Source organism: Centruroides sculpturatus, unplaced genomic scaffold (assembly GCF_000671375.1).
Source record: "Centruroides sculpturatus isolate CEXI.00-Female unplaced genomic scaffold, Cexi_2.0 scaffold179, whole genome shotgun sequence".
Classification (NCBI taxonomy): domain Eukaryota; kingdom Metazoa; phylum Arthropoda; class Arachnida; order Scorpiones; family Buthidae; genus Centruroides; species Centruroides sculpturatus.
The window spans coordinates 647,757-660,772 of NW_019384425.1; the positions used below are offsets into that span (position 1 = coordinate 647,757).

Here is a 13,016-nt window from a genome sequence, read left to right on the forward strand (position 1 = left end):
AACATCAAATGCCAAGCATTTATCTTTTCTTTGTAGGCACACGGCTGCTTCGATGCCTTGAATACCTTAGCATTCCGTGATTTACCCCATTTGATGCAAGGAAAGGTAGTTCAGAATTTTATTTATAATTTAATTCAAACATTTTTCTACACGGTTTCTAAATTTTTACAGATAAGTATTATGTTGGAGAGAATAAATGGACCCGTTATTGGCTTTTCTTGCATGGGTTTGTTCGCTATCACGAAAGGGACCTTATTGAATGTAAGTGATTTATAAAAAAATCTTTAGTATTCTGATTATAAAATTTCACGTAAACCACGAGTGGAGTAATTATTGTAATGACAAAAGGAAATTTCCTGTATTCTACAAAACAACGGAACATTCTTTTCTTTTTTCTTTTCTTCTTCTTGGATGGTGTTAATATGGAGATTTTAGCTCAATGTAGGCTTTTTCTCCGAATAGACATGTGTGTGTATGATCGCTATGCAACCGATTTGCCGGCTGTATCGAACAGCCTATTCGTACGCGCGGGAAATAAATGCCTTCCGGGAGGACTTTTATGGGGAACTGGCCTCCTATTCAGTCGTTATGGGCAAGGAGAAAACCCGGAAAACTCCAAGCAGCCAGCTTGTCCGATCGTGGCGCGAACCCATGACCGAACTTCCCAGTGTTTAGGGTCTGGTCACCGCTATGAGCGGCAACGGAGACCACTCGCCCACTGGTGGGGGCCAACTGAACATTGGTGAATAGTCCTGGGTTCGTGCCTCACCAATCGGAGTTTTCTAGAACTTTGCGTGTCTAACTTCAAAATGGGGACCAGTTTCCCATAAAAGTCCTCCTTTGGAGGCACCTTTCTGTTGTAGATCCTCCATATATTGGGTTGCCTTATACCAAGTCGAAAATGTATAAAATTTTTTTGCGTTGTGGTAAATTGACAGGTCCTGAATTTGCATCCCAAAGAACTACGCCATACTTTATTCAAACTTTAAATAAATAATCTAAAGCATTTCTTTTGGAAATTTATATTTTGGATTGTCTTACCACTGAAGTCGTTTTTTTGGTGCGCGGATCTAGGGTCTGTCAATGTACCAAAACACCGAGATCCTGGGATCCCGGTTGTTTTTTAACCCTTAAAAGTTCACATTTTTTTCTTATTTTGTGTTAAGGACGAGGAAATTTTGCAAATAGAAAGTATAATTAACTCACAAACTGTCAGAATACATTTGTATTTATTAATTTTAAACATACTTATTAGTTTTTTAAAAATATTTGCTCGTTATGGCATGTAATGGTCAATAATCAGTACGTAGCTTATTTGTGGCAGGACTGAAAATTATTTACTTGTCGGAACCTGTAATATCTGGAATAAGTGAGCTTAATTTTTAAACCATGCCCGGTAGTTTCGATAACCGCGTAACGCCATGTTGTACAAATTGGGCAAGGATACAAACGAGTACGAAGTTTTTCTTCATAAACCTGATTATTAAAACCAAACGAATTATCGGTCTATAAGCTCGATGCCGCTATTGAAGCAGCCGAGGTAGACAAATCGAGAATACTAGACAGCAATTCATACTGCATTGAATAGACTAGTGACTAGTATAATGTTATTTGTTTAATTATTGTACGATCTGCCATCGTGGTGATGGGTGGCGCCACCTGCCGAAATTTTATGGGAAATTATTTTTATTTCTAAAAACTCGCGAATCGTTAATTGTTAGAGTTAAATAATTAATTTATGTATATTAATTTTTTAATATTAAATTAATGTATTAAAATCATATAAANAACTTCCCAGTGTTTAGGGTCTGGTCACCGCTATGAGCGGCAACGGAGACCACTCGCCCACTGGTGGGGGCCAACTGAACATTGGTGAATAGTCCTGGGATCGTGCCTCACCAATCGGAGTTTTATAGAACTTTACGTGTCTAACTTCAAAATGGGGACCAGTTTCCCATAAAAGTCCTCCTTTGGAGGCACCTTTCTGTTGTAGATCCTCCATATATTGGGTTGCCTTATACCAAGTCGAAAATGTATAAAATTTTTTTGCGTTGTGGTAAATTGACAGGTCCTGAATTTGCATCCCAAAGAACTACGCCATACTTTATTCAAACTTTAAATAAATAATCTAAAGCATTTCTTTTGGAAATTTATATTTTGGATTGTCTTACCACTGAAGTCGTTTTTTTGGTGCGCGGATCTAGGGTCTGTCAATGTACCAAAACACCGAGATCCTGGGATCCCGGTTGTTTTTTAACCCTTAAAAGTTCACATTTTTTTCTTATTTTGTGTTAAGGACGAGGAAATTTTGCAAATAGAAAGTATAATTAACTCACAAACTGTCAGAATACATTTGTATTTATTAATTTTAAACATACTTATTAGTTTTTTAAAAACATTTGCTCGTTATGGCATGTAACAAATGGTCAATAATCAGTACGTAGCTTATTTGTGGCAGAACTATGAAAATTATTTACTTGTCGGAACCTGTAATATCTGGAATAATTGAGCTTACGCTATCTTAATTTTTAAACCATGCCCAGTAGTTTCGATAACCGCATAACGTCATGTTGTACAAATTGGGCAAGGATACAAACGAGTACGAAGTTTTTCTTCATAAACCTGATTATTAAAACCAAACGAATTATCGGTCTATAAGCTCGATGCCGCTATTGAAGCAGCCGAGGTAGACAAATCGAGAATACTAGACAGCAATTCATACTGCATTGAATAGACTAGTGACTAGTATAATGTTATTTGTTTAATTATTGAACGATATAACAAATAAAATATCTAATTATTCTTAATATAATGTTTTACTATATCGTCCATAAAATTGTTTTTCGCCCCCCTAAATATATATTGTTGCTAATCGCCCCCTGAACGTGGAAATACGCCCACATGGGGGCGATATCACCCCCATTGAGAAACATCAGTCTACAGTGTACTGTAAAATTTCCAGCAAATGTTATGGTATGGGGTTGCATGTCAGCCCGAGTGGAAAGTTTGCATTTAATTGAAAAATCAGTAAATGCAGCAAAATACCAACAAATCCTGGAGGAAAACCTATTACCATATAGAAAAATTAGAGTATCAAGGACATTTTATTTTCCAGCAGGATGGTGCAAGCTGCCATACTGCTAAACCACCAAGCCTTGGCTGACCCAATATAACATCACCATATTAAAATGGTCATTGATTAGTCCCAACTTTTCCCCTATTGAAAATATGTGGATAAAAAATTAAAAAAACACAGAGAAAAAGTCCTCAAAGAAGTGTAATGATTTAAAGCAAAAACATCAAGCAAATTTGCGATAAAATTAGTCCAACTGAATGCTTGGCTCATTGATATAATGAATAATCTATGCACTCTGTTATACAAGCCAAAGGTGAAATAACTAAATATTAATGTACTAGCCAAGGTATTATTTGTCAGAAATGAGCTTGCTCTGAGGTATCCAGGTATCCAATGCTATGAGTATCCAGGCATAAACATAATATGTTGATAATAATAATAATAATAATCAGTTAACAGCCCTTTAACTCCTTTACTGAATTCCTTCTTTTGTTTTCTTAGTTTTTTAAAATCAATTTTAATGATGATTATCTGTAAATATTTCTGAATCAACACTTTTCCTTTTAACTTACACTAATGTTTTACATTTCAGGTGCTTGGAGTGATTACCACATTCTTCTTGACAGTCCTACAAATTAAAGTTTCAAACCAATGAACACATTAAGAAACAATAATGATCTGTAAATTTCTAAATGTATACCTTAAAGGGTATCTTGCAATTTGCCTTTACTGAATTGTTAAATAACAAGCTAAATATTTAAAAATGGTGTAGAGTTAGTATACAAAAATCTCCGACACTGGCTCCTCTGATTAATCAATACACCTTGAACAGCATGAGAAGTTTAAAGAACACTAACATTTTTGACCTGGTTAATGGGCCATTTAGAGAAAAGTTAAAATTACAATAAAATTCTTTGTAGATGCCTCAGTTATGTGGCCATCTCTGAAAACGGCATAAGTTTTAATATAAATCAAACTCCATCTCGAAGGAGCATCTTGAAGTGATATTTATCCCCGTTTACGTGGCCAATAGAACAGAAAAATCCTGCATTCGATTGACCTTATCTGAATGTGGCCAATTAACTGGTCAAAGTTGCTAGTGTTCTTTAAACTTCATCCACTGTTAAAGGTGCATTGATCGATTCAGTAGAATAACAACTGTGGCTATTATCTTCAGCTCCTTAATTTTTAAATCTCGGATTCCTTCTAAAACCTCAATAGTACATTTATTACTGCTACGCAAATTGTTAGGCTACTTTTTTGACTTAAATATAGGTTATAAGTCTAATGGTTATTATAGCTATGCCTTAGAACAGAAGTACACACTTGAGACTAAGAGCATATCGTAATTTATGAAAGTTAAAATAATATTTTCTTAAAATTTTATATTGTGGTTGGAGTCAGAGTTAGAACATATATATTTATATTTTTTTACAAACACAGACTTTGCAGCTATTTAAAAATATTAAATCTAGAATAAACAGAATGTGTCATTTATGTAGATCACTCATTAACATTCCAAAAACACTGTTTTATTAGTCAATTAAGAAGGTAACTTCAAAAACCAATCCAACTTTGAATTTTATGCAAATTTTGTCCATCAACAACGAACAAAACCGACTAAGAAAATGCTTTCTTAATTCTAATAAAGTAGTGTTTTGAATAAAAACCTTTCAATCTCCAGTGTTATTCTTCTTGGTAAACGTTTTCAACCCTACCAGGGTCTTCTTCAGGCCACTGTTATAATAAATTCAAACAGTACAAAATCGAACAGGAACCGAATAAATGCGATTCAAATCCTATAACGTCAACATTAATATAAAAAATATAGAACACCACGCTCTTGCTTCGATGACGTCAAAGCTTGCGTAATTTGCGCTTGTAATAAATCCATATTACATTCAATTATGGGTTGTTCCTTCATAGCAAAATTTCCATGCATTAGAGATTTGATATTAACGTTGATGTTCTAGGATTTGAATCGCATTTATTTGGTTCCTGTTCGATATTGTACTGTTTGAATTTATTATAACAGTGGCCTGAAGAAGACCCTGGTAGGGTTGAAAACGTTTGCCAAGAAGAATAACACTGGAGATTGAAAGGTTTTTATTCAAGTGGAGAGAATTATATTACCTCCAGTATTAGAAGTGAAGTTTATTAGTAGTGTTTTGAATGGCATCATTTAAGAAACTGCTTCATCATAAAGGTGTCTGGATATAAAAACACAGAAATTCTGGAATAAGTAGACAATAAATGATTTCAGATAGATTTATTACAAAAAAAATTCAAAGTTTTGAGATTATATACTTTGGCATATTCATTGTCCTATTAAGAAATTCAAAATCAATCGATATATAACATTTACAAAAGAACTAATTTGTCGTTGCATACTATTAAAATTTTTTCCTGCCGTAAGTAATATGAGTAATGATCCATTTATGCCTGATGTCTAGCACCTTTTCCCTTTGTTTGTGTCGGGGATGAGTACGGCAAAACACATACGTCAAATCACCGATTTTTTTGAAATAGCAATCTTTACAACGTAATCTCAATACGTCCATCTGTTTAAAATTTAAATTATTAGTGTATCTGACACCCGGAAGTTTAAACTTTGGTAGAATGTTTGTATTACTGGCTAAAGAAGAAAACATAAAATTAACGGGCGATTCCACATTTCTCTTTAAAGTTAGATTTGTCGGCATTTTGTAGAATAATCGATTGGATAGACGGCCAAACAGACCGATTATTTTACTTCCGTAAATCATTTCTTCTTAATAATCTGAAAATATTACATAAAAAGCTGATGTTTATCTTATGATTACAATTTATTCATTTTTGTGATGTTTAAAGTAATGCAGAGTGGTCCAAAAGTCAGTTAACTGAAATTTATTTTTAATATTTTTAAAATGATGATTCGGTTGATTCCAATAAAGTGATGAATCTGTTTTAACCGTTTAAAAAATAATATATCATGGTTAAGTGACTTTTGGGCCATCCTATATATAATTCAAAACATAGCACAGTGTTTTTCAACCTCTTGTTTTAATAACAGCATTCCAACTTGGTAGTTTTTGGGTCTTGCGGCACCCCTACTTCTTTATCAATGTAGAGTTATTGTGCCTTTTGTACTTTTAGTAATATGTAAGAAATGTTACAGTGCTGCTTGGAACTATATTTAGCAGCAGCCCAGTTGAAAACCACTGAACTAGTGAATGAAAATCTTAAAATACCTTCTTAGTGCAAGCTGTCTAATTACGACAAATCTTCACAAATTAATATTGATCTGAAAGAAAAAGATTCATCAACATTTTCTAATCAAATGTAAGGTGATAAAATTTAGAATAATAATAAAAATGTATAATTATAAACAATTTAAAAGCAAAATTAATTAAATATGTATTGTTTATGAAGAGAAAAATGGTCAAAACAAAATGAAGTCAATGTTAAATGCAAATGTAAAATGTAGTCCAAACTCCATTTAATTTTGACTGATTTTATTCATTTTTCTGCTAAATTTTCCAGCCAAAAACAAAAAGAAACTGCATAACAATAATCAAGTGATGTTGCTCGAAAAATGACAGAGTGTAAAAAGATAATAGAAATCAGAAGGATAATGTAGGCCACACACTTCAGTCATGAAAGTTTTATTAACTGATCATGGTGCAAGCTAAAGATGCTTTTGCTTATCCCAATTATATAAAAATATCTGCATCCAATCTCCCGCATAGTAGTGCTCCCTACCAAGTTGGCACCCACTAAAAGCAACACTACATCACATGACCATTGGTAGCAAATCATACAAGGAGAGGATGCTGCTCTGTCTATTGTGGGTTAATTTTATAGCACAGTATGTCCATTGCCTTGTTCAAATTCCCGACATGGAAAATTATGTAAAAAATAAGTATTTTTCAAATATTTCTGGCCGTTTCTGCAGCTTTTATTAGATACAAAGTATACGGAGAAGGTGTTGTGACTGATCAAGCGTTCAAAAATAGTTTGCGAAGTTTTATGCTAGAGATTTCTTGCTGGATGATGCTTTACAATCGGGTAGAACAGATGAAGTTGATAGCAATCAAATCCAGACATTAATTGAGAGCAATCAATGTTATACCACATGGGATATTAATAAACATGATAATTTTACTGGATATTAGCATTTACAATTTTTTATAAACTCATTCCTACCCCAAAGTTAAGCTTTTTGCCATTTTATAATAATTAATATAAAAGCTTTTTAAAGTAAAATATGATGGTACCACCAAATGTTGCCAGGAAAGTTAAGCAACTTGTTGCTGAATTTTTATTTTTTTTTTTATTTTTAGTATGCATTATCTAGAGGTTGTTGTTGTGACATGCAACACTCCTCTACATTGTTTTATGTCATCACAACAACCTCTGACTTAAACTAGTTATTTTGAACAGTTTACCATGTGTATGTGTATATGTGGATATGAGCAGGTTTGATAGCATTGCATGTCTATCCACATGCAAGGTTACTTTTAAAATTTTATCCTACCTGCCAAAATTTTTATTATTATTATTTTCATAATTTCAACGAAATAAAAATCAAATTTGCTTGTTTATTTAAAATTTCAAGATATTTTCAGGAATTTTATGAACTTTCATCTAGCATCATGCATATTATAAATCTTCCCAAAATTATTAATTATTGAATATTATGATATTATTTACTAGTGTGTAACCATACACTAGTAAATAATGCCAACAAAACCTTCAAAATATACCAGCAAATATAATTTAGTATAAATAATTTTAAAATAATCAAACATCATTATAACACCTGATACGTTTAAAGTGACACACCAACCAAAGCCGAATATTATCAGGCTAGAAACAGCCATAATACTAACAATTTAAAGACAATTTGGCATTAGATTTAGGCACCATCTCTTGATAAATTTAATTAAATAATTTAAAGTTACTGGAAGAAAAGAATCGGCCCAAAGCAGGACTTGAACCCACACCTCCTGCTTACCGTGCAGACGCGTTGCCAATTACGCTACCCGGACCTTCAAGCTGATCTCCTCTTCCAGCATATATAAGCTAATGATATAACCATCAACAGTCATTACAATGCCAGCTGGGGACGCATTCAGCACCCACGATGTGCAAACAACTCCCAAGGCACTTCAACCGGCCATTGCAAACCCCAGCAAGGCGTATATACAATAATCAAATGTCATTATAACACCCATTGTAATAACCATCGATGGTTATATTGTTAGCTTCTACATGCTGGAAGAGGAGATTGGACTGAAGGTCCGGGTAGCATAATTGGCAATGCATCTGCACGGTAAGCAGAAGTTGCGGGTTCAAGTCCCACTTTGGGCCAATTCTTTTCTTCCAGTAACTTTAAATTATTTAATTAGATTATAATTATTAAATTTATCAAGAGATGGTGCCTAACACCTAACTCTAATGCCAAATTGTCTTTAAATTATTAGTATTATAGCTGTTTTTAGCCCGATAATACTTGGCTTTGGTTGGTGTGCAATTTTAAAATATTTAAATTTGATCATCTAGCATCTAATACTATTGTACACTTTTGACCTGACGCAGATCCTATTGGGATCAAAAACATTTCTCATAATGTATTTATATTAAATTATATTACTATATGAATATTATATAAAAGTATTAGGCATTCTAATGTTAAACAGTTGTATTAAAGATATCAAAAATCTAAATAAGTATTCCTTTGGACATCAAGCAAAAGATACAATAATTGGAGATTTTCATTATTTTCATACATCAAAACAGAAGTTGCTTTTAGATTATTAATAAATATATATTCATTATTCACTTTGACCCCATTATTCTAATTATTATCCAATAAGCATGCGACGTACATCAATTGATAGAATGATCGTCTGAGTTTCATCCCTCATCTGCATTTATCATCTCATCATCAGAAAAATGGCAACTCTGCAATAGAGAAAGTGTTTCATGTTATCTGCAAAATTGCGGCTGCTGTACGAGGGGCAACAACAGATATGCCATAGCTGGCATAGGAAGAATTTGAGTATTGATCAGATGTGTAACATAAGATAAATGATTGAGTCATTTTAATGGGCAAATGTGATTTCCATTGTTTTAATATATATTGCAACATTAGGTTGATTCACACTATCAGACAAGAAATAACATGACAAATTATTATTTTATTAAATTTGAACTGTCACATTCACACTATGTGTAATTGGCAAAAAGGGCACATCACAACAATGATAACCAACAATCCAAGAAGGAATGCTTATGTTTATTCACATCTTTGATGCACAGTGTAGTGTTAATGATTTTGCAATTAGGTATCATCATGTTTGCATTGTAAAGATACATTATATTTTGTATTTTTGAGAAATGGACTGTGAAAACTTAAGATAATTTGTACATAATTATCCAGAGACCTGTCTCATCCAACAGCGATAACAATTGGAAAGAAAACTTTTGGTTTAGAAAAGCTTGATATTTTCCACTTTGCATTTCTTCAACATTTTGTATACCCAAATATGCTTTCTTTTGATTTTGGGTTCATCTTCATTCAGTAATACAGGTATACTTTGCCTTACGTCGGTAATTTGTTCCAGGAGAGGCGACTTAAGTCAAATTTACTTGTCACTAGACTAAATCACAAAATAACCATTCCCAATCCTGTATTTTATTTATAAATGCATTTTTAATAATATATGATTAATAAGAATCTATTTTAAGCTTACAAACAAATAAATTTTAGTTTTTAATATAGTACAGAAAAAAAGTAATCTAAATTTACGAATACATGTACGTACATACTTGTAAATATACACGTTTACAGTACTGTACATCGCGGACTCTATTTGTGAATGTGATTTGCTCTAAGACATTATAAAATAAGATAACTTTGTAACGTTAAATAACAAATACAGTTATTAAAATTATTTTGCAAAAGTAGAAAATAAACTAATTTATGTTAAATTTACCACTATTGAGTGGCGCTGACAATGATGCCAAATAGTAGATATTGGTACTACTGTGGAAAATGCCAATATTGAGCTGTTAAAAACCACTAAATAAGATGACAACATAGAGTCACAGATGTTTTTGTTTTCATATTTCGTTCTCTAGGATTTATGATGATTATATTAACATTTACTGTAAATGTATGAATTTTAATATGATTTTATATGCTTTTAACACTTTTATAGTGATATTACAACTTCAATATTTGTGGCGGGCAGATGTAAAGTTGAATAAAATGACTTAAACTTAATTTTTATTTTTCCATACATTTTTTTTTTTTTGGACAAACGATGTATAATCAAGAACAACTTAACTCAAAATGACGTAACCCAAGGTATAACTGTATGGCTAATGTTGCCAAGTATTGGTAAAACAAAATTCTAAACAAGTTCAGACAACAAATATAAAAGCAAGTGGCAAATTATTTTGTTGTCTTATGTCGTTACTTGTCCGATAATGTGAATATTCCACAATTTGTCTTGTGTTTGTAGATCTATGCAATGTTGTTTTTTCATCCAACAGCATAAGTCCAGCTATTTGCACATAATAATTAATATAAATAAAATAATTTTTAAAATGGCAACATTCTTTTTGGAAGACCCTGTATTTACATAGATTTAGAGTACCCAAAATGGTACAATTACACCTCTGAATGAGATGGGTGGGACCCTATGAGGCCTTAGGTCATACCCACAACAGGAAAAAAAAAATCAAAGGAACCACACCTCTACTCAACCGTTTTGCAAGATACATCTCCCAAAATCAGCTGCATGCAATTGGAAGTCACACTGCATGTTCCAAGAGCGTTTATTGAAGTCCAAAATGGTTGTAATCATAGTCGCATATTTTGCTCAATTACCCAGATTAATACCATCATGTTTAACTATTTAGCCCAGGTGACTATGCCAGCTTCAATTAGCCCACTTGACTATTCATGGAGTACTAATTATATAATTTTAGGGGGGACAGGAGCTCATCTCCAGGCAGGTGTTTGATGTGAGTCGTTGCTTGCGCTGAAGTATACAAACTACATGCAAAACGTCGGTCAAGGTGAGTAACAGCAAGCAATGCAGAGCAGAGAATAGACAGTAGTACCGGTGGTAAAAACTGATCTTTAGAGACACAAATATCTGGCGAAAGATCGCACGTATGGGTATCGTTCCATTGACATTTTGCTCTTATGGAGTTGGCAAATCCTTCATTCACAGATCACATCTTAACCCAGAATGTCACTTCTACCACAGCTTATAATAAACTGCATTCGACAATTAAAAAGGATTAATGTTACCTGTGGTGACTAAAATGGCGACTCTTCCAGTTGCCATTTTGAATGCGATTGAGACTGCTTAGTAACCAATAAACAGGTGTATGATGTACTACAGTCACAATAATTTGAATTGGGATTTTTTTCTAAATTTAATAATATGGTTTTAAATTAAATTCTTAAAATTACTTACATTATTGATCCTTTTTTCCCATTTTTTGAAGTTTTGTCCCAACCGAACTTGACTCTCCTTTTGGCAAACTCCTTTTTTTCCTAGTTTTATTCACTTTCTCTGTTGAGCTATCTGATTTTATTTCTTTTGTATTTTTTTCTTTCTTCTTAATATTAGAAACAGGAGCAATGGGCACAGTCTCTGGTTCTTTCCATTTTGGTATCCGGCCGGATCCCGGATAAATCATACATAAATGCTTCACGAAAATTTGAAATCTTTCTCCAGGTTTTTTGGCCGACCAATTCATAAACCTTTTGTACATAAATGAATAAATGTACGAGTCCAACAGATCCTCTGTGTAATGCTTCGGCAGATTTTTTTCATTTTTTAGACAACCCAACAATCTTTCAATTTTCTGCATATTATCCCCCATTTCCGGGTTTACGAAATCTTCCGAGCGATTGACTGTTCTATGTTCAATTTCTAATCCATCCAGGTCGTTTATGTGGTTATATCCTTTCCATTCATCAGTTAATACGAGACTTCCAGATTTTACAAATTTAGATATCACCCAATTAAGCGTGTTTTCGGATCTATCATTTACTTGACAAATAAAGCAACTATCGTCTTGCCTACATATTCCGCCTACTACCCATTTTGCACTTTTCAGTTTACACCCTTTTTCGTATTTACGTTTACATATTAACGTCTCGTCTATTTCGACGGTTTTATTCGGACCTCCGATTTTAAATGAGGTCATATTGTGCAAAGCGATAAGCATTACTAAACGTAGATGGTTGGACCAATCGACGGCGGCCTTCGTAGAAATACCCGCGGCGAAAGCCGAGTTTGCCGAGGTGCACTCCAAACCTAGGTAATGCCATATAAATGTCAAAATTCCAGCCCAAGAAATATTACCACATTTACCCTTAAAAGTTCCATCATAAGCTGAAAACTTTTTCCCGCAATTACTACATCGTAGAAGGCACGAATTTCTATCACTTCGATAGAATATTTTACACGGTTTTGAACAGAAAATGCACACATCCTCGGTATGTTGTAATCCTAACTTTACTGCAAATTTAAAAGCATTATCAATCCTTGGATCCAAACCCATTTCCGAATACTCCAATTCCAGTAATTGGTAAAATTTACGGGTGGTACATCCGGACCAAAAATCGTCGGAATTAATGTCTGAATAACTCATTATTAGCTTATTATACTATTAACCAAACACTTAAAATTAACAACGAACGTATTGTTTTTAACAAAAAACTATTAGAAATAACTTGGTCGTTTGATAATTGTAGAGAAAACTTCCATAAAGGTTACAACAACACTTTTGAGATTACCGGAAGCACCGCCATTTTGTCACCATATGTAACATTAATCATAAAAAGTTATTTACGTATCTAAATTAGCATATAATTAATTTTTTAAAAAAATGGAGTTTAGAATCTCTTATTCTAAACTCCATTTTTTTT

At 33.1% G+C, this 13,016-nt stretch overlaps 2 protein-coding genes across 5 annotated transcripts in view; one reads left to right on the forward strand and one right to left on the reverse strand.

Moving 5' to 3' along the window:
- LOC111619543 overlaps nt 1-4,562 on the forward strand; it is a 21,146-nt gene extending 16,584 nt beyond the window's left edge. For both annotated transcript variants that reach the window (XM_023361287.1, XM_023361286.1), the window contains exons 2-4: nt 37-105; nt 172-261; nt 3,669-4,562. In XM_023361287.1, coding sequence (XP_023217055.1) covers nt 37-105; nt 172-261; nt 3,669-3,731 — 222 coding nt within the window. In that variant the 3' untranslated portion in view covers nt 3,732-4,562. The remainder of the gene's footprint in view (nt 1-36; nt 106-171; nt 262-3,668) is intronic.
- A 1,079-nt stretch (nt 4,563-5,641) lies between these two features.
- The window catches only part of LOC111619544, a 33,980-nt gene continuing 26,605 nt past the window's right edge, over nt 5,642-13,016 (reverse strand). For 2 of the 3 annotated variants that reach the window (XR_002755775.1, XR_002755774.1), the window contains exons 2-3: nt 6,307-6,359; nt 5,642-5,855 (exon numbers count right to left, since the gene is read on the reverse strand). Coding sequence is in view for 1 of the 3 variants with exons in the window: in XM_023361288.1 (XP_023217056.1) it covers nt 11,555-12,739 (1,185 nt within the window). In the remaining 2 variants the exon portion in view is untranslated. Of the gene's footprint in view, nt 5,856-6,306; nt 6,360-11,553; nt 12,978-13,016 lie in introns of those variants that run through there. The other variant, XM_023361288.1, reaches the window with a different exon arrangement.